This window comes from Triturus cristatus, chromosome 7 (genome assembly GCF_964204655.1).
Source record: "Triturus cristatus chromosome 7, aTriCri1.1, whole genome shotgun sequence".
Taxonomy (NCBI): domain Eukaryota; kingdom Metazoa; phylum Chordata; class Amphibia; order Caudata; family Salamandridae; genus Triturus; species Triturus cristatus.
Genome location: NC_140590.1, coordinates 425,434,425 through 425,457,743, shown reverse-complemented (window position 1 = coordinate 425,457,743; position 23,319 = coordinate 425,434,425). Strand labels below are relative to the sequence as shown.

At 37.4% G+C, this 23,319-nt stretch overlaps 1 protein-coding gene and 1 long non-coding RNA gene across 6 annotated transcripts in view; one reads left to right on the top strand and one right to left on the bottom strand.

Annotated features, from left to right (window-relative positions):
* LOC146809858 (uncharacterized) overlaps window positions 1-23,319 on the bottom strand; it is a 326,459-nt gene that overhangs the window by 220,656 nt on the left and 82,484 nt on the right. The window lies entirely within an intron of this gene.
* The window catches only part of ABCC3 (ATP binding cassette subfamily C member 3), a 693,015-nt gene that overhangs the window by 631,582 nt on the left and 38,114 nt on the right, over window positions 1-23,319 (top strand). Inside the window, exon 27 of the mRNA XM_085616719.1 lies at window positions 336-482. Within this exon, the coding sequence (XP_085472845.1) occupies window positions 336-482 (147 nt within the window). The remainder of the gene's footprint in view (window positions 1-335; window positions 483-23,319) is intronic.

Here is a 23,319-nt window from a genome sequence, read left to right as displayed (position 1 = left end):
AAACGCAGTCACAGATGGCTGGTGGACCACCACCGACGGGTTGGTGGTGGCGGTCCCTCCGCCATCATAATCAGGCCCTATGTCCCTGAAACAGATAACCTTGTTGTTGCATTGAAACACAAAGTACAAATCTGCTTTAGAAGCATTTTACACAAATCATTTAAAAATTGACATTTCAGAATGTCTGAAGATTCCAACTGTTCTTCAAATCACTCACAGCTACAGTTAAATAAGTGAAATTGCTCTAAATCTATGAAAATAGCAAACTAACATTACCACGCCTTGGCTTGACTTGGTATTATCGTGTGCTGGTTTGACAATGTCCTTTCTTTTAGGCATCCTGGACAATTGAAGAGAAGCAGCCTCCACCAGAGTGGCCCAACACTGGGGAGGTTGAATTTAATAACTACTCTGTAAGATATCGACCAGGCCTGGATCTGGTGCTCACAGGTATAAGACTAAAAGTTAAAGGTGGAGAAAAGGTAATGAAAACTAAGCTGTTAATGACTTTAAAAAATGCATCTGTCACTGTATTTAAAGCAGTATTTTTAAATGTACGAAATTGTTTTGATTATACTACATCTGGATTTTTTAAAAGGAAAATGCTAACATATCAGTTGGGACATTTTAGAGTGTTGGCTTCTACCTCAAACAAACAGATAACAATCTGAGATGTTAAGATGAGCATGGGAAAGTGTATAGCCAGCTTGATTAGCTAGCGTTCTTAACACTAAAAACCAATATATATATAAATTTAGTTGACAATATTTGTAAAAAACATGCACAGTGGAAATCAGTTAGGGATTGCTTAGAGGTTGCATTTGGCACTGCCACAACACCCTTTGTATTTGCAATAATTGCCTGTGTGACTCTGTGTGCACAAGCTTGTGGGAGGGGAGGACTCACTAGCCGATTGGGCTATGGATCCCCTGGGCAATCCCACCCACCTTGTGAATAATTCCTGGGAACTGTGGCATCTAACTGTTCTAGAATTCACAATCTTCTCCCTCACACCCTCAGAGGTGCTGTTACACTTGGAATTACACTCCCCTTCAGGCTAACTACTTACTTATTTTCAATACTACCATACTACCATATCTTACACCAGGAAGGAACTCCTAGCATTAAACAATCAAAGGACAAATAGTCACTGCAGTAAAAACGTATTTCCTACTCAAGGGAGGGAGTTCCCTTGTATCTTCTGTGACTTTACACCATATGTCGGTGCAGCCCCCTCCAGATCGGTTCTCAGCCAGACATCAGTAAACTTAACAGACAACCAGGGAATACAGTGCATTTTAATAAATGCACGCTCTTTAAACAAAAATGCCTACGGAATGGCAGAGCTGATCGATTCACATAATCCCGACATTGTATTTATTACAGAAACATGGGCCACAAACTCCTCCGCACCAGACTTCATTATAGCCACAACCCCTTATTAATTACTTCACAGGCAAGATCGTACCTTGAAAAGAGGGGGGCCTAGCAGTCATCTGCGTGATAACTTTAGAGGAAATTTCACAACTATTCCGTCTAATGACTGTGAAGCTCTGTCCTTTAAACTCAGGCTTACAAATAACTTACAGCTTTTGAGTTTCCTAAATTCAATTAGTTCTCTTTTTGAAGCAGACATCTGTAATCACGACCTCACAGTCTTCAGGGATTTCAGCCTTCACCTATAACAAACAGGAGACAAAGACACAGCTTCATAAATTGAAGCTATGGATGCCTGTGATCTCAAACTCCTTAGCTCAGATCCTACTCATCGTGGGGGCCATAACTTGGATGTGCTGTTTTCTAACAATAAAGATATCTCCAATCTTGAAGTCCTCCCTCTGATCTGGTCTGATCACTCAGCCGTTTTCATTAAAATCAAGTGCCCCGCTTCCCATTTAGCCCCCAATAAGAGACTTAAATCTTCCCATCACAGGTATTGGGCAAAATTTGACCAAGCTTACCTTGAGCAACTTCTTGTTAGTTCTAGTCCATCTATGAATGACAACCTCGAACTTGTTACAGAGATGTACTTCTCCTGGCTCAATTCTGCCATCTCCAAACTTGCCCCAGTGAATAGAGGTGGCCTTAGCAGAAATCGATCTTCTGCCCCATGATTCACAGAGGTTCTCAGAATAGAAAAAACAGGTTGTAGATGCCAAGAGAAAAAATGGAGAGCCAAATATGATATACTCGAGAGAGAAATTTACAAACACTCTTTAACCAAACACAAAGCTCTATTAGTCACAGAAAAAGCTGCGTACTTCTCCTCGCAAATTGAGTCCTCCAAAAACTCAGCTAGTTATTAATAAGTTAAAAAAACAAGCTGAACAAAAAAGAGACTGGGTTAATCAGTCCTTTTGCTATGTCATTGCTATACACCAAAGGGACAAAATCGACTCCATTTTTTTCTCATTTACTCCCCATGATAATTCCTTGTAAGGCACCTGTCAAGACAAATCGGACTTAGCTTCCGACACGGCTTTGTCTAGCAAATGCTTTGAGTGTTTTTCACCTGTATTCCCGGCATTTATAAAAGACCTTATCTCAACCACCAAGTCAGGCTCTCCAGAACACCCATGTCCACCTTCCATTGTAAAGCTAGTCCCTGACATCATTGATACCCATCTCTCAGCCATATTTAATAACATGTTTAGAACTGGTTTGTTTCCTTTGCAATGGAAACGAGCCTCCATCCTGCCTTTACTAAAAAAAAGCCAACTTAGATCCCGAGGACCCAGCCAATTACCAAACCATTTCCAGGCTCTCTTTTCCAGCGAAAATTGTAGAGAAGGTAATGAACATGCAACTGAATCAGTTTATCAAGGATTTCAACTGTTTGTATCACACTCAGTTCGGATTCAGATCCAAACAGAGTACAGAGACCGCTCTGATTAAGGCAACCGATGAGCTCAAATTCATTTTAGACAGTGGGGAATCAGCAGCCTTCATCCTGCTGGACTTATCCGCGGTGTTTGACACGGTGGATCATTCCACCTTGGTACACCGTCTGGAAGCAAAGGGCAAAACATTTTTTGCCCTGAAACTACTTTCATCCTTCCTGTCAAACAGGGAAAACACAATCAATTTAGACACCTCCTCTTCAAACCTATTTTACTTGCCATGCGTGGTCCCTCAGAGATCCTTGCTCAACCCGACCCTTTTTAACTTATACGTCACATACCTAGCCCCCTGGTTGAATCCTTTGGGTTTTCACCTACCTCATATATGGACGATATGCAAATTGTATTATCAGCCTCACAGGAAGCCAACGACTCCTATATACATGACTGCATGAAAGGCATCAATGGGTGGATGAACAGACACCATCTTAAGCTTAATGCTGGAAAGACTGAGGTGATTTAACTCGGCAACAACCCTAACCTTTGGTCTGCCCAGTGTTAGCCTAGGGAGATGGGCCCCCTTCCTGCACCCACCAGGAAAGCCAAGAGTGTGGGTGTCATGATTGATGACCACTTACTCTTGGGAAACCAAATTAACGCAGTAGTGTCCTCTTCATACAACATCCTAAGAATTCTTTAAAATATCTTAATATTGCTGCCTATGTCAGTCAGGAAGTCAGTCATTTCCACTCTAGTTTTATCTCAAATTGATTATTGTAACGGCCTCTATATCAGCCTTAAAGCTCAATATCTAAATAAGTTGCAGGTCCTTCAGAATTTCGGCAGCCAGGCTCCTTTTAGACGTACCTAGGCATCTTTCAGTTTCCGCTGCTCTGAAGGATCTCCATTGACTGAGAGTCAAAAACAGGATCAAATTTAAAGCCCTTTGCCTGACTTATAAGGCTCTCCATAATTCAAGACCCTTTTTTCTCAAAAAAACCCTATCTTGGTATACCCCCTCAAGAAATGTAAGATCAGCAGGCTCTTTCAGAGCAAACTCTATCCGATTCAAAAGATCTCAATGGGGTGGCAGCAGCTTCGTGGTTAGAGCAGCGACAGCCTGGAATTTTCTCCCACTCTATTTCAGATCAATCAGCCCCCTCCCTGCCTCAATTTAGGAGACTGTTGAAAACCTGGCTTTTTAATCAATGATTTCACCTCCACCCCTTTGCCGCTTCAGCGCCAAGATACCGTCTGGTATTTGATGCACTTTATAAATAATTTTAACATAACACAATTAAAGGGCAGCCAGTCTGGTTGATTAACAAATAGAACAGGCTCAGTGACATCTGCTCTTGCAGGGGCAACTAGCTTTTAAAATTTAATTTTCCCACTGGCCACCTTCCCAGCCATCCTGCTACAAGAGAGGTTAACTCCTCACAGCAGATCACTCCTTTGTTCACAGTTCCTGAGAACACTTGACACCTAACAACAGGGCAGGTCTGGCAGCTGTAAGCGTCAGGTCAAACTATAAAAGACTACCAAAAGCCTTTTAGGCAACTTAAAAAAGTAAGGCTCCTAAGGCTACTTTTCTAAAATAGTTATGTTAAATCTGACTTTGGCAATAAGTTGGATTTAATGTACCTATCAATTTGACACCTTAAAAGACACTTTTGGCTAATTCTATTGGAAAGTTATACTTTATTAGAATTAAACTTGTCTTGAGGCTAGATCCTGTTGGCAGGAGCGGTTAGAAGTGGAATGCTCAGAGGGCGACTGGAAGGAAATCATAGAGTATCACGATCGCTCGCTCAGAGAAGCGTGCTTAAAATTAGCTTATTTTAAAATCTGCAGAATTGGTATAGGTATTGGTCTCCTTTCAAATTGTACAAAGCTTGTCTTGCTGGAGGTGCTCTAGTGCAGCACGTGATTTGTACCACATACTTAGTCATGCCCTGCATTAGATTTAAATTGATGTTTTATATAGGAAGCACTACGTTCAACTAGTTTTATTACTTTTGAGGAGTCAGACGAAATGGCTCAATTACATGACTTTGTTGATTTGGAGAATACAACTTCCCATTGGTGTAGATGGATATCAATCGCTCTTATGCTGGCCAAGATCTGTATTTTAAGGCACTGGCATATTGCACTGGTGCCCACGCATCAAGAGTGGATAGCTAAGCTTTTTAGATTAGCTATGTATGAATGCCTAATTTAAAGGATTCAAGATCAAATACATGTTTTGATGAGGATTGGGGTCCTTTTTTGAGGCTTTGTGATCATTGACTGTTTTTCTTTGGCATGTGCCCGCTACTTTCTTCCTTATTGGGATCTTATTTATCATAGTGTTTATGAAGTACATTGTGAGTTACTTTGTACGTTGTTAAAATTGTTTTTGTGTATTATGAAAATCACAATAAAGAAATGTTTTTTAAAAAAGAATTAATAAAAGCCACCCAATGTAATCTAATGGGGCTACCAGCTTTCCAATAGGAAAAATCAACTTTGGAAATATTTCACTACAAGGGCACGTAAAACACAGTTTATACATGGCCTGTCATTTAGAACCATGCACCCCACACTCTGGGCACCTAGGAAAGACTTTAGGGTGACTCATAGGTAATGAATAGGGCATTGGGGGCCTGTCAAAGGGGTTAATATGACAGGTCGAATGTGACCGTGCTTTAGCTGTCATGTTTTCATTAGCTACTGCAGTGGTGCATACTTAGGTGCACCAGCTTCCACTAGTGACACTTAAACCCTGAGTATATTTACTGAGGGCTTACAGGTAGATTAAACTTTCCAATTAGGATTTCCAATTGGGATATCTTTTTACTTGCATCTACGCTGCAGTACAGTCCTAGCACCCAATCTTTACTTGCCATTTTACTGGTGGCACACTTACAGGTGCTAGGCACTTTGAATACCTTTTACTAGGGACTTACATGTAAGTTAGCCTTGCCCATCAGGGATTAGCCATTAGACAATTTGTACCCACTGGTGCACACTTTTAAGGGTCAGAGCACATACAGTGGGCACTGGACATCAGCATCCCAGTGTGCAGAGTCATTATACCACTACTTAAAGTCATCAAAAAGTGGGAGTGAGCCTGAAAAAGCCATACTCCTACAAGTAACAGCCATCTGCTACTTATTTTGTGATAGCAATCAATAAATATGGACTAAAAGATATCTGATATACGGTAGCCTTATGGACATTTAGCAGATCATTCTTATTTGTGTCAGTTTGCACTGACAATGAATGGGCTCTCCTTCTCATTCTGAACAGAGAGAGATCACAGCCTATACCTGATAAACTGGTTGTAACCCACAGTGTCAAAGTGGGTATATGTTTTTCATCATTATAGTGAAATCATTGGATTCTTTATGGCTGCTCATTTTCATGTATGATTATATATATAAATTCACTGAAAAAACCATAGGTTTCACACATGTTATAGTTAGCTGGACATTTCACTCGTAAAAAACCATTGAAATTCCCCCGTTATAGTTAGTTCAGCTAACTATAACTCGCGCAACCGCAATCCACTGCTGATGACGTCGCATATTACATCCCAGTATTCACTAAGATACTGTTAATAAGTAAGTTATACAATTAATTTGAAAAAAAAAACATCCATTTAGACACTTATTTACCCATTTATTCTTCCATTAACCTTTAGATATACATATATCAAAATTCTTTTTTTTTTCAGAAAGACGCATATTCACTGGATGATGTCATCAGTTATGTCATTTGAGATGTCATCAGTGATGTCATGAGTGATGTCACTGACCATGTCATGAGTGATGTAATATGCGACGTTATAAGCAGTGGATTGCGGTCGCGCGAGTTATAGTTAGCTGAACTAACTATAACGGGGGAATTTCAATGGTTTTTTACGAGTGAAATGTCCAGCTAACTATAACATGTGTGAAACCTATGGTTTTTTGAGTGAATTTGCAAGGTTTTTTAAATGCTAATTCCTAACTATAACGTGTGTGAAACCTATGTTTTTTTAGTGAATTTGTAAGGTTTTTTAAATGCTAATTTATGTATGTATTATTATATTTTTTATATATTTATTTTACAATAAACTACCTATGTATATAGTTATAGATTGACTGTATCCTTTAATATGGAATGGCTCAGCTCTTTTATTTTGAATTTGGATAAAGTTGAACAGCATAGTTAATATCTTCTATAAACTTATAAACAGTTTAAAATGGTTTTTTTTTTTAAGGATTTTTCAGCGTGCACGCACAGTGCGCGCAGCCGCGCACCCCGCGATTTTTTGAAAAAAAAGTAAAATGTTTTTTTCACCCTTCGGGGTCCTTCAGGGACTCCCTGACAAAGGCTAGGGGGTCAGGAACTCTCTACCCTGCCCCCTTTTCACGTTCTCCACCTTTCTTTTTCACTGCCACACACAAAATGGCATCCGACACTTCCTGATTTCGACCGATTCGAATGTTGACTGACATCTAACCACCAATCAGAATTACGCTCGCGCACATTTGGGACCCCCCTTTTTTCTCAGCCCCCGCTTGACGAATCACCCCGAGACTTTCAGGGTAGGAGCTGAGCGGAGCGCCCTATTAGTTTTGAAAATTTCGCGAGGATTCGTCAACTGGCGCCAAAGTTATTCAAAATAGAATTTTCAGATTTCCTATGGGAACTCGGTCCTAACTATAACTATCTACCGGTGACCGCCAGTAGATTATATATATATTCACTGAAAAAACCAAAGGTTTCAAAAACGTTATAGTTAGGGATTAGCATTTAAAAAACCTTGCAAATTCACTGAAAAAACCATAGGTTTCACACACGTTATAGTTAGGAATTAGCATTTAAAAAACCTTGCAAATTCACTGAAAAAACCATGGGTTTCACACACGTTATAGTTAGGAATTAGCATTTAAAAAACCTTAGAAATTCAGTGAAAAAACCATAGGTTTCACACATGTTATAGTTAGCTGGACATTTTACTCGTAAAAAACCAATGAAATTCCCCCGTTATAGTTAGTTCAGCTAACTATAACTCGCGCGCCCGCAATGCACTGCTGATGACGTCACATATTACATCACTCATGACATGGTCAGTGACATCACTCATGACATCACTGATGACATCTCAAATGACATCACTGATGACATCACTGATGACATCATCCAGTGAATGTGTGTTTTTCTGAAAATTAAATATGTTTTATATATGTATATCTCAAGGTCGATGGAAGAATAAATGGGTATATAAGTGTCTAAATGGATGATTTTTTTTTGAAAAATTGATTGTGTAACTGACTGATTAAGTGTATCATAGTGAATACATGGCTTAGTGAGTAATGTTTAAATATTTAAATATCTGTATCAGTCTCTCTCTTTGTGTATAAGTGGCTGCATGGGTTGGTGAGTAGCTACATGAGTGTCTATATAGGTTATTTGTTGTTTTTTTGAGTATCAGTGTCTGATGTCTGTATGGTTTGGTGGGGGGTATTACGTAGTGCATAGGTGCATGAATGAATGACTCAGTCTTTGTATGTGTTGAAGACAGCATGTGTGCAGGACTCTATGGGTGCATGAGTGTGTGCATGGGTGTGTTAGTGAGTGAATGACTGTCTCAATAGTGTCTCTATGAGTAACTACATATGTTTTAAACTAGTATATGTGACTATTGGTGTATATAAGCGAGTATATGTGAGAGTGAGAGATTGAAAGAGTTCCTGTATGAATAAGTATGTGTTTCGTTAAGTGATTGTTTAAAAGACTAAGTATGTGTAAGTTTCCGTAGAAGTAAGTGTGGTGGTGTGTGTATAACTGTATATGCAAGTAAATGTATGTTTGATTCTTTATTAGCATGAGTGACTATGTGTGTGAGTAACTCTATGGATGAGTGGCATTGTGTAACAGGGTGTATAGGTGTATGAGTACATATGATGAGTGAGTACATGTATGAGTGACTGTATAGGGCTGTTGGTGAATGAGTGGATGTGTATGTGGATCTTAGAATTACTGTATAGGTTGTTGTAACCGGTATTGGTATGTCCATTGTTTTTAAAATTGTAATTTCTATTTTTGAATGTGTGTATCAAAGGTTATATTAGGGGAAGAGGAGGTCTGCCACTCTATCACAAGGATGATGTCATCAGTGATGTCATCAGTGATGTCATTTGAGATGTCATCAGTGATGTCATGAGTGATGTCACTGACCATGTCATGAGTGATGTAATATGTGACGTCATCAGCAGTGCATTGCGGGCGCGCGAGTTATAGTTAGCTGAACTAACTATAACGGGGGAATTTCATTGGTTTTTTACGAGTAAAATGTCCAGCTAACTATAACATGTGTGAAACCTATGGTTTTTTCACTGAATTTCTAAGGTTTTTTAAATGCTAATTCCTAACTATAACGTGTGTGAAACCCATGGTTTTTTCAGTGAATTTGCAAGGTTTTTTAAATGCTAATTCCTAACTATAACTTGTGTGAAACCTATGGTTTTTTCAGTGAATTTGCAAGGTTTTTTAAATGCTAATCCCTAACTATAACGTTTTTGAAACCTTTGTTTTTTTCAGTGAATTTGTATGGTTTTTTATATGCTAAGTTATGTATTTTTAATTAAAGATATTTTTTTTTATTAAAATAAAATTACTATATATTCATTTATATATTATCTGTATTTTTTTATAAATTATTTTTTTTAAAAACTCAATTAGGATATATTTTTTTTTTTTTTTTTTTAAATTATTTTATGTCCACTTTTTTGTTTTTATATAAATTCTTGGGGTGCGCGCTCTGAGCGCGCTCCTAGTACTATTTCGTAAGTTTTTTATGAATTCCGGCGTACGTTATTTACGTGCGCAAATATACTTAATGGTGCGCGCTGGGAGCGCGCACCCAGTACGTATGCGTACGTACGTACGCATGCGTCCTACGCGCTCGACGCGGTTTACTTCCGCATACGCTAAAATTATGCGCAATAACGGTCGCGTATACGCGTGTTCAACGTATGCGCGCTAGGTACGCGCATATGACGTATGCACCTGCGCGTTTACGCGTTCGTGCATACGTCATCACGGGGTGCGCGCTCGGAGCTTGCGCAGTGCGCGCACCTCGGGTTTATACATAATAAAACAATATTTCTTATTGGTTATCATTACTTTCAGTTTCTAATTGTTTCAATACCACACCCAATCCCCTCATGGCAAGTCATGTGATCAAGAATCATCACTTTTGATTGGTTTGAAGTACTTTCTGTTCCAGATTATTCCCAAACCACACCTACTCCCCTCATTATTAGTTCTGATTCCTTTGGAGAAGGAGCTATTCTGTTGTTGAGAGACAATGGCTGAACAGCAACCTACTTCAGACAGTGACCAGGACACTCTTGAGAGGCAGAGGAACAGGAAGCAGAAAGACAGTTTTATATGGCAGTTTTTCACTTTTCCAGATGATGAGAAAAAGGTAAATGCACCGAAAGTTACATGTGTACTTTGTAAAAAAGTCTTATCTCGTGGGAATCCTAACAAGAAGTATTCTTTTAGCATTCACACTATGTTGAGACATGTTTACAAAATGCATCCAGTAACTTATCGTCGAGCTTCTGGAGAAAACCCTCCACCTGCTCAGCCGACGACATCAGCAGCAGCTCAGCCGAGCACATCTTCGGCAGCTCAGGGGAGCACTTCAGCTGCGATGGTGCCTTCACCTGTTTCTACACCTCTTGTTGGTCCACCTTGTTTGGCGAGGTTGTCTACACGGTGCACTGATTGCGGTTCTCTTATTTCTGTGGGGGAGACCAGTCTTGATCTCCTTCAGAGAAAATTTGATGTGCATCCGTGCACTAGGCCATAGATGTTTTTTCTTTTTTTGCGTTTTTCTCTTCCTGTTTCCCTCCATTAACTCAAGGGCTCTTTTAAGAGCCACTTATAAACTTAACCAAACAAATTTTTTTTTTGGGAATTTTTTTTGAAATTTTTTTGAGGTGCGCGCACCCTGCGCGCACCCAAGGTTTTTTTTTTTTTTTTTTTTTTTTTGAGAGACTACAATTAAAAATTGAAAATGTGATTGTAGAGAAGTAGAAAAAAAGGAACCATGATATTGGTGACTTACCATACCCACTCAAAAAAATATTTTTTCATTTATTTTTCTAAAAAATTGCTTTAAAAATGGTTCTAATTTTCGTAAATGTTCTATATCAATCTGAAAAAAAAGAAAAAAGTATTAATATTTTTTTAAAACATTTTATAATACAGTACACATATTTACATATTTATCAAAAAATATTTTTGCCTTATTTTTGCTGTTTTCAGAATATATTGCATTTCACTATAAATTGTGAAAGCAATTGCATTCATCATTTAACAGCGGGCAAACAAAAAATAACAATCTCAAAGATTGTATTAAAAAAGCCCAGAATCTCTTCTCACTTAAACTTATCATTACAGAAATGCATAATATTCTAAAAAAATATCATCTAAAAACAATACTTATTTCTTTAAAATACCGTCTGATATTTTTGTTTCAGAAGTATAATCACAATATTATATCTCAAATAACTCCACAATACATCTGATTCCATTTCCTTTAGGCCAAATAGTAATTTTAAAATTCTTTTTTGATTGAATTTCCAATGGTAATCCAATAAAATTCCAAAGTTTAATTTGTACAGATCTCACCGATTCTCTGTAACATTTTGGTTCCCGAAAGACTTATTAATAATTTATTAAGTCCACAATAGAATTGGTTACTTTTCCGCATGGCCAAATAGTAATTTAAAAATCTTTTTTGAAAAAATTTCCAATGGCACTCCAATAACATTCCAAAATTTAAATTGTGCAGATGTTACCGATTTTCTTTAAATTTTTGGTTTTTGAAAGTTTCATAAAAAATTATAAAAGTCCACATTACAATTGGTTATCTTTCCATTAGGCCAAATGATAATTTAAAAAATCTTTTTTTTGAAAATTCCAATGGTAATCCAATAAAATGGTAAAATTGTTTTGTCCAGATTTTGCCAAGTCTCTCTAAAATTTAGGTTTCAGGAAGATTAGATAGGAATTTGCTAAATCAAAAGGCAAATGTTGCTTAAAAACCAATTGGGAATCATTACACAGTGTCCAGCCTTTTTCACATTTAAGATAAACTGTGTAATGTCCAGAAGTAACAGTAGGTCCTTCATGGAAAATTATTGCAACTGTTACAAAAGTTTTTCCTGAAATTGATAATTGCTGTCCTGTAAACGTCTTTATTAAAGTATCCAATTTTGAACCATCAGCTCTACATCGTTGCATCATTAAAATTACATATTGTCCGTATTCCTTTAAAATTAACGTTGAAAACATTTCAGATTGACACTCACTGCATTGCATGCTATGATTAGCATCTTTAACTAATTTAGCAAAAGTGACTGTTTTACTCTGTGGTAATGTCAAATAAATAAACCTTTCATTATCAACATTAGAGCCACATATATTACAACAGTTTTCACAAGTATGTTCCCATTTACAAGAGAGACCAAATAAAATATCAATTGCAACTTCTTCTTCTTCCAGTACTTGTAGAAAATACATCAAAAATTCATGTGCATCTTGCTGTTCATTTTGAGAAAACTGTGTTCGTCCTGAACATACATCTAAAAGTTTTCTAATTTCAGTAGCACTTTCTATTTGACTTTTATCATTACTCAGCTTATGAAAAAGGAGACTCAGCTCAGAACAGAATCTTTTTCCCTGATTTACTATTATCTGCTCTTGCAAACTTTCAAGATAAAATGCAACATTCAGCACTACATTAGCGTAGCAGTTGACACCAGAGCTATTTTCAAAATGACATCCTACAACCTGTTCTTCATTTTCCTTATTCTTTTTGCTTGCAATTACATCACTCCTCTTTTTTTTCCTCCTCTCTACATCTTCATTACAGATATTCTCATTTCTCCTTTTACGAGAAACTACATGTTTCTCCAACACAGGATACTGACCTAAATGAGGAGCATAGGTTCTTCTTAATCTATTATACTCCTTTACACAATTTGCATCAGCACTAACTTTTGAGTCATCAAAGTCTATCATGAATAAACCAGATAATGTTTTCACTCGTGACAAAGCTACATAAGCCATACCTTCTTTGAACACAGTTGAACCAATGTTCACAAATGCACAATCTACAGTCAATCCTTGAGACTTGTGAATAGTTACAGCATATGCTAGAGAAAATGGAAACTGCTTTCTACGTACATATAAGTCTTTCACAAGCATGAAACGAACTGAACAACGACAAATATCTTTAACTTCTTCTATCTGATCAAATTTTATTTTTAAACATTCAATTCCATCTTTTTTCTGATAATTAATAAAACCCACAACTCTTCCCATAGCTCCATTAACTAAACCTTTTTCAACATCCAAATTTCTCCTTAAAAATACTCTACAGTTCATGCAAACATATAGATTTTTTTCTAATCCAGCTGTTTTGGAAATGTTCTTCTCTAGTGAATTCAATTTATTTTTCAGTGTGCCTGTTAATGTGACAGTAATTCTTCCATCCTCAATTTTGTCAACTGCTTCCAATTTCCTGATCTCCTCCTTTTCCAATTTCAAAAGCTCCTCATTGAATATTGAGCATTCACGTAGAGTTGGCATTAAGCAGATGACACTTTTCTTTTCTGCAATGTTCTTGTATATCTTCTCTGCAACTATTTCTTCCTTTGGAAATAAATTATGTAGCAGCCGACTCTGTAATGCTTTTGTGCCAGCTTCAGTGAGTAGTCCAATTCTGATATCTTTCAGAATACTTCCATATTCTTCATCGTTTGCTTGCCTCATATTAGTAGTAAGTTCCTTGTACTCAAAGAAGGACCAAATATTTGTATTACCGATGCTTCCCAATGACTTCTTCGTGTCTTCATGTGTGACAGTATTAAACACTGGTTGTCCTTTAACTGGAGTAAGTTGCAAAAGATCTCCAAAAACTATGACGTGTTTTCCACCAAATAACATGTCATAGTCTGTCTTCAAAATTTGCTGCATTCTTAAATGCACAAAGGCAAGCATTAAGTTTGATACCATGCTCACCTCATCAATAATGAGAACTTTCATCTTCTTCAATACTCTTGAAACTTCCAAGGATGCTTCTCCAGTTAGCTTGTTGTATTGTATTTTGTTCTCATGCTCCACTGGTAACATTAGCAAACGATGTAAAGTGATTCCTTTTATGTTATATGCTGCTAACCCAGTTGGAGCAGTAACCACACAAGACAAAGTAGAATCCGTTTTATGCTGTAGGTAGCTTCTGATGACTTTTATAAGGAAACTTTTCCCAGTTCCAGCTTGTCCGCTTACATACATCCTGATTGGTTGAAATGATGTGCATGAGCACTCTTTTTTTTCATGTTGAAATCCGTGATCAATTTTGTTTCTGATCTCTTCATAAATTTGTTGCTGCTCTTCATTCAGTTGTCTTTCCAAATTTTGTAAGTCTATAAATTCTTCTTGCGCTTGATTCATAGCCGTTTCCACTTCATTCATGGCTATTGATGCTTCATTTTCAACGATTGGTTGTCCTAGAGGATCTTGACTGAGTGTTCCTGAACTTTGGCTGTCTTGAGAAATGTCTCTAGCTACTTCTGCTGCAATTGTAGTTTCCTGTTCAATTTCTTCATTTAACATTTGCAGATAAGTTGTGAATGTACTGCATTGTATGCTGTCTTTGCAAGCATTAAAAGAATCTTCATAGCTTTGAAATTCTCCCAGTAGATCGTCCTCTGAACGCCATGGTTTAAACAGCTGTAAAAGAGCCAAGTAGTAAAATTCCCTTTTGTCAGTAGTGTCGCAACTCAGCTTCCTGTGATTTATCAAACTTCCTTTTGTTTGCTTCACCAAACATCCTTCCTCACCAATCACTTTATATTTTCCATTGTTGATGTCTTCTGCGGCTTTCCGTGAATAAATGTAGTTCTGCAGCACTTCATAGAGACACATGTTCTCCAGATGTTGACTTCTTTTTGGATAATATGTGTCCAACATGTTTGATTTCAAAATATCTGTACTTTGTGGGTCATTCTCGGCCAAATATTCAATTTCTCCAACAGATTTCAGTACCCGATTTCTCATTGCTGCAAGGCCTAAACTTGCCCAAATTATTCTTCTTGATTTCGAGTAGAGACTTGCAGAAGATAACCTATCTGAACATTCGTAGGATCCAATTTCTCGATGCGATAACATCTTCAAACTGAAACTGTACAGCTTCTTACTGACAGTCTTCTCGTGAGAAATCTCTTCCCACATTTCCTTCAATTCTGTTTTTTCTGATTTCGTAATGTAAGACGTTACATATCGAGCAACAGCAATGGAATTGTCAGCTACATACTGTATATCCATGTTAGCGTTCCACATGGATAAAATGACTGGGTTGTAGTCATTTATATTTTTTGATTCTTCTTTTCTTTTTAGGTTGTAGGTATTCTTAGGTGATTTTCTTGTGATAGTATGTCTCACAGCTGACATAAAACTGTTTACTCTTCCATTTGAAAGAACAGGTCTAGGAAATCCAAATCGACATTTAGTGTAGTATTTATCTTTGCTCTTGTACTTCCGTCGACAGTATTTTCCACACCGATGACTTTGGAAACGTAAAACTTGTTCTTTTAACTTTTTCTCTTCTGTGCTTTTTGGTATAGCACATGTTGCATATTCTTCAATGTAAGATAACACTGCTTCATCAGTATCTGTTCCAAACTTTGGGGCATCCTTGATCCACAACAGCATATGAATATGAGGAGCACCTCTTGCCTGGTACTCTTTTCTCCAAAAGAAATCTACTACTTCTCCAAGAGGTGGATTTTTTTTATTGCAGATGAAGGACATCATAGCCTCAAATCTATGATTGAAATATCTGCAAACATTAACCGGATCCAATGAGCACAGTTCTCCTGCTGTCTTGTATTCGATGTTTTTAATGTTTGAATTTGCCTCTCGTAGAAAATCCAGTAAATCATCCCAAGCGTACTCGGCACAGCTTAGTGTAACGAACCATGTTGGTGTTCCTAAATTCCGTAACATGCATTTTAATTCACCATGGCGTCGGTACCAATATTCATTTGTCCCACGCTGACAAGCCATCAGATTGATCAGTTGTGTTTCCAAATGATCATCTCGGTGCTGCACTTTCTCCATAAAATCCTTAGCAGACACATTTTGTAAATGTACTCCACTTTTTAAAATGTGATTTACTGCATAAGACAGTGCAGACAAGTCGCTTTCAAATAAAAGATGGAACAAATAAGGAATACTTTGTCGAAATCTGGGATCTTCAGCATATAGTCTTGTAGTCCGATACTCAGCAGCTGGAATCTGTTCCGGACGTTCATCGTATCGTCCTCCTTTTCCTTTAGGAAACAGCTGGGGAAAACATCGAGCTTCCAAGCTCTCCTCCCATACACTCACGGGAGTTCCTTTTGCTTTCTTCATCTGAAACAGATCAATATTGTCTCCCATAACTTCTTTTGAATGGAGAGGATGTATGCTAAAATGTTCATATATTTCTTCTTCCTTTGACTTGTCCACTTTTTCAATTTGGCCAGTTGGTGTTTCTGTGTCTTCTTGTAAATCTTCTTCTTCTTCTTCTTCTATATAAATTGATTCATACCATTTGTTATTCCTTTTCAAATACAAATTTGCTCTTTGTACTTTCCGCACATCTACCAGCTCCTGCCAAATCTTCTTATTCTTTGTAGGTACACCATTAACCAGAATAATTAATGGTTCAGTTTCCAAAGTATCCGCATCAATAGTTTCCATATTTTTTTTCAAATCCAAGGGCAAATACACCACTCTACCTTTTAAACCTCTCAGTAAATCTGAAGGAGGTAATTTACCAGTTTTGGGCTCCATACGTACTATGGTCTGGAACGGATGAACACATTGAATGAGTATAGACTCATATGTATTTAATTCAGAAAGTTCAGCAGGAATAGCATCCAATTCTAAATTATTATGTACAGCTCTGGTCGGCATTCTATTTTCCTCTAACTTGTTGTAACAGTATTTACAAATACGCTGATCTTCACCCATATCAAAACAATTTTCAAGAAATATATAAGTGGCAAAATCCTTCCACTTATAATTATCTTCAATTTCACTCTTTCTGTAGAGATCAACATTCCTAGTTTGTTTTCTATAATGAGTTCTGCGGCAACAAATACAAGTAAAATTTGGTCTTTCATTAGAGATTATTGCAAATTTTGTTATGTGATCATTAAATGTGTTACTTACAGAGGGTTCTACATTCTCTTCCACTTCTTCCTCATTTACTGTGTCCTTCTCTGCACTGTTTTGTTCAGGACCAAAGTAACAAAACTGAATTTCATCAACAACCTTCTCTACATCTGATACCGTTCCTCGGAACAGAGCCCTATTCAATTCATTTAACTTTATTGCTGGACTTTTTGCAAAATACAACCGTCTCACAAACTTTCTCATTTCAGTATGATGAACAGCCAGCATCCTAAAATGATGGAAAACACTATTACACACTTTTCTAGATAGACAAGCCAGAGAATGACCCTGCAAACCAGTATTCTCTCTCACTCTGCATGGATCCAGACTTTGAAGCACCTTAATCTTCTGTTTTATACTTTTTTTAAACTATATTCTCTTAGAAACTCACGAAATTTGTCAATAGATTCCTGACGCACAGTGCAAATACTACTACAATTCCAAGTGTACACAGGGGCTTTAGGACGTCTCCCCATAGCCTCATCCGCCATCACTTGTACCTCATCTCTTGGAACCATTATCTCCTTCTCCATTATGCAACCATTTATCACTTCGTAACCACGACCTCTGGTGTCAACTGCATGCAGCAAACTATTACTTTGAAAATAGCTCTCTTCATTAAAAAAAGGTTCACTACTTGAACTATGCATCCACTTTCCTAAAAACACTTTACAAAAGTTTGTTCTGTTCACTACTCTTTTCCTTTTGCTATGTGATTTCAGTACATTAACCATTTTGTCTAATGTACGCATCCTATTCAAAATTAAAATGAATAGTTTCCTTTTTAATTCTAATGCCTTTGCTGCAATGACTTCAATTTCTTTTTTTCTTTTATAAAACTTTGTCTTTTTCTTATATTTCTTCACATCCTTCATCAAATTGGACATAACTCTTCTCTGAAACATTTTTCTACGTATCTCTTTAAACGCTGTTTTTCTATGTATATAAATCTTTTCAGTTGCAGAAGGTATATTTGCATTAACTAAATTCTCAATTTTTTCCTCTCTTTTCCTTTTCAAAACATTTTTTCCAGTACAGACATTTTGTACATTTTTCATTCTTTTGAATATATTTTTTAGAAATTGTTTTTTCTGCTTACCAGAAGATTTTTTCTTTTTCCCAACATGAGCATCTTCTACTAACTTTGGTCCTCTAGTTGTCTTCAAATATAGGTTTTTTTTGTGCGTTTTTTGAACTCTGGATTTTGTAGGCATCTTAAATTTTGTTAACTGCTCTTCAGCAATACCTGAAAAAAACTAAAAAAAAATTCCTTTATTTTATTTAAATATATTACTACATTTCTTTTCACAATAATCACAAAACATAATTTCTTTGCCAATTTGAAAACACACTTACTGCTCTTTGTTTTTGGCAAGTGAAAATCACTTTTACAGACTGACACATTATGAATCCACTTTTCAGATTTTTTTAAAAGCCCATGTCCAGACTGCTTTTTCAGACCACAAACCATGTGTAACCTGGGTGACTGAGTACACTCCAGCAAGGGCAACCAGCCTTAGTGATGCTGAATGTATTTGCATTACAGACTGAAACCTCAAAACCCCACTCGCTTGTAAATACTGTGCATGATTATACATGGAAAGGAGGTGGGTGTGTGCTAAGAGTCTGCTTCTGCACCAAAAAAATCGCTCCCCCTTTTTCCTACTAATGCAACTGTGAAATCACCAGAGCAAAACGCAATAAATCTCTGCCTGTAATTCCTATTTGCACTCAGAGTCATGTTTTCACATTAGTCACAAAACGAAATTTCTTTGCCAATTTGAATGCACACTTACTGCTCTTTTTTGTTGGCAAGTGAAAATCACTTTTACAGACTGACACATTATGAATACACTTTTCAGATTTTTTTAAATGCACATGTCCAGACTGCTTTTTCAGACCACAAACCATGTGTAACCTGGGTGACTGAGTACACTCCAGCAAGGGCAACCAGCCTTAGTGATACTAAATGTATTTGCATTACAGATTGAAACCTCAAAACCCCACTCGCTTGTAAATACTGTGCATGATTATACATGGAAAGGAGGTGGGTGTGTGCTAAGAGTCTGCTTCTGCACCAAAAAAATCGCTCCCCCTTTTTCCTACTAATGCAACTGTGAAATCACCAGAGCAAAACGCAATAAATCTCTGCCTGTAAGTCCTATTTGCACACAGAGTCATCTTTTCACATTAGTCACAAAACGAAATTTCTTTGCCAATTTGAATGCACACTTACTGCTCTTTTTTGTTGGCAAGTGAAAATCACTTTTACAGACTGACACATTATGAATCCACTTTTCAGATTTTTTGAAATGCACATGTCCAAACTGCTTTTTCAGACCACCACCATGTGTATCCTGGGTGACTGAGTACACTCCAGCAAGGGCAACCAGCCTTAGTGATGCTGAATGTATTTGCATTACAGACTGAAACCTCAAAACCCCACTCGCTTGTAAATACTGTGCATGATTATACATGGAAAGGAGGTGGGTGTGTGCTAAGAGTCTGCTTCTGCACCAAAAAAATCGCTCCCCCTTTTTCCTACTAATGCAACTGTGAAATCACCAGAGCAAAACGCAATAAATCTCTGCCTGTAATTCCTATTTGCACACAGAGTCATGTTTTCACATTAGTCACAAAACGAAATTTCTTTGCCAATTTGAATGCACACTTACTGCTCTTTTTTGTTGGCAAGTGAAAATCACTTTTACAGACTGACACATTATGAATACACTTTTCAGATTTTTTTAAATGCACATGTCCAGACTGCTTTTTCAGACCACAAACCATGTGTAACCTGGGTGACTGAGTACACTCCAGCAAGGGCAACCAGCCTTAGTGATACTAAATGTATTTGCATTACAGACTGAAACCTCAAAACCCCACTCGCTTGTAAATACTGTGCATGATTATACATGGAAAGGAGGTGGGTGTGTGCTAAGAGTCTGCTTCTGCACCAAAAAAATCGCTCCCCTTTTTCCTACTAATGCAACTGTGAAATCACCAGAGCAAAACGCAATAAATCTCTGCCTGTAATTCCTATTTGCACACAGAGTCATCTTTTCACATTAGTCACAAAACGAAATTTCTTTGCCAATTTGAATGCACACTTACTGCTCTTTTTTGTTGGCAAGTGAAAATCACTTTTACAGACTGACACATTATGAATCCACTTTTCAGATTTTTTAAAAAGCCCATGTCCAGACCAATACACCTTAATTTATCGTGAAAACATAGTCCATATTATTTTACATGTTCCTCACATTTAAATTTCTCCCAAAACAGAAAATAATAAACACAACTTCAACAAAAAGAATTACATTTCTATTATTCATTTCTTAATTTACCATATACATCTCCTCTCAAACTCTAACCTCACCTTTAAAATTAGTTAGTTGTGATAGAAATGTGGCACTCAAACAGCAGATTATCAGAGCCAGGACCTCTGTTCTCTACACCTCTCTCCTCTCAGCAGAACCAGATAATGGCAAACTTTCCCTCTCTTTTTCCACACATATACATGTTAATTTCAAATCTCACTGCTTCCCCCTTTTTTTCAAATGTAATCACACATTTCTATTGGTTGAAAACCAACCCTTTTCCAAAAGTACCCTTCCCCCTACTTGACTTCTGCCTAGTACCCTGCCCCCAACTTGACTTCTGCCTGCTACCATAGCAACAGCTCATGGAACACTGCTGTGTGGAGTTAGGTCAGAAGTTCGCCACACAATGTTTCAATTCCACAGAGCAAGAGTGCTTGACTTTTCAAACCTTACAGCAAATCCATAGTACTGTTCTTTGGTAACACATTTTTCTGTACCAATACAAAACATGCTTCTATTATTTTACACATACAGCCTAGTTTTTAGTGTAGACTGGTATGAAACAGCCAATCAGTTCTTTTTTTTTATAAAAAAAATATGTATGCCTCCATTTCCAAACTGTCTTTAATTTCTTTTTACCATTCTACTGAATTACACCTCCTGAGTGCATCCAGATCTCCTTTGAAGATGTTCACAGTGTGGATTGTAGGACACAGCTATGTCTTCTGGAGTGAAAAATTTGCAGAGAAAAGAGGTATGGTGAGAGACCTTGCTTTGCCAAATGTAGACATCAAATGGATTGGTCAGAGAGGGTTAAAGTGGCACCAATTAATGCCTTTGGTGAAAACCTTTCAACATCTCCCACAGCCTAACCTTATTATTGTGCACTGTGGTGGTAATGATCTAGGCACTTTAACTGGGGTAGGTCTGGAAATGCTTATTAAGGACACCTTTGTGCAATTGATGTCGCTTTTTCCACAAACTGCCTTTGTATATTCTAACATATGCCAAAGGCAAAAGTGGAACTGGTCCAACCAATTTTGTCCGCAGATTGACAAAGCAAGGAAGCACGTCAACAAATCTATTTCTGCTTTCCTCAGAGACTATGGTATGGGTTCCATTTACCACAACAACTTGCGTTACGACATGCAAGACATTTATAGAAGAGATGGTGTGCACTTCACTGATGAAGGCAACAGAGTCTTCCTCTTGAACCTCAGACTCTGCATCGGTACTTACTTGTAGGTACCAAAAAACAAACAATAAACACAAGGGCTCTTTTTAGAGCCACCTTATATCTAAACACTTAAATGCGATTTTTTTTAAATTTGTTTTATTAAGTTTTTTTTCGGGTGCGCGCTGGGTGCGCGCACTCGGCGATATTTTTTAACAAAATATTAATCTTTTTTTTTGCCCTACAAGGTCCTACTTTGACCCCCTTACAATGCCTACTGGGTCTATTTCTACCCACTCTGCCCCCTTTTCAAGTTCTCCCCCTTTGTTTATCACCCCCTCTTTATGCGATAGACAAAATGGCGGCCGCCGCTTCCTGATTTCCACCGATTCGAATGTTTACTAAGATCTAACAACCAATCAGAATTGCGCTCGCGCACGGCGAGGTGCGCGCACCCAGCGCGCACGGAGCGCGCTTAGATATATATATATTGATTTAAAGGCTATTTTCTCATAATCTACTGAACAGATTTACACCAAACCTACAAAAGGCACTTCCTTGACCTGGGGACTACCTCTCTTCCAAATTTCTAGTAATTCTGTTCAGCCGTTCGGGCTGTAGCCCTGTCTAAAGGTCCTATGGAAAAATGCATGGGAAAAACGCGTTTTGGGACCCCCCTTTTATCTCAGCCCCCGCTTGACGAATCCCCCCGAGACTTTCAGGGTAGGAGCGGAGCCTAGCGCCCCACCTATTTTGAGAAATTCGCAAGGATTCGTCGACCGGCGCCAAAGTTATTCCAAATAGAATGTTGCGGATTTCCTATGGAAAAGGGGTCCTAACTATAACTACCTACTGGCGACCGCCAGTAGGTATATATATATATATATATATATATATATATATATATATATATATATATATATATATATATATATATATATATATATATATATATATATATATATATATATATATATTTATATATATATGTATAATTTTTTTATTCAATAAAAAGTATTATGGCTGAAAGAAAGTACTTTGAAGACAATGGAGACAGAATTTTTGGCTGGATCCTAATTTCATATATTCTCCCAATGCCACAGATGAAGAAATGGGGTTTGCAGAGAGTGACAGCATTAGGGACACGCAGTGGCAGCAAGACACTTCCATGTGCTGCTATTCTCATTTTCTATAGAACTTCGCTCTCTTAAGAGGTGACAGACCTGAGACAAACCCCAAACAGACTGTTAGCTATGGTGATATACAAATTGTAGATTGGTGCATCAGTGACAAAGCCTAGCGGAAGATGAAACATTAGAGGGGTTCAGTTTTAAAGTTTTAGTTCAGCAGAAGCTGTTATATTAGAGTTGAAAAAAGTTTAAAGTTCAATTATTAGATAAATCAAATAAAACATGCATACCACTTTTCTTAAAACATTATTATACCACCAATATAAAAATTGATCAATACTAAAAAGAAGTATAAATGTTACAAAAATAATAAGAACATTTCAGCCACTTATCCAAAATCGAAAGGTATTCTTAATGAATTCCTGTATGTTAGAGCCAGCACGTTACTGTGCTACAAAATAGATACTCTGATAGAAGGTGTCCACCAAGGCTAGTGATTAACGAAATTGTGCCGAAGGAGCCAATGGGTTAGTCCATGATAGTAGAGCTTAGAACAAGGCAAAATTGTGAGGACATGC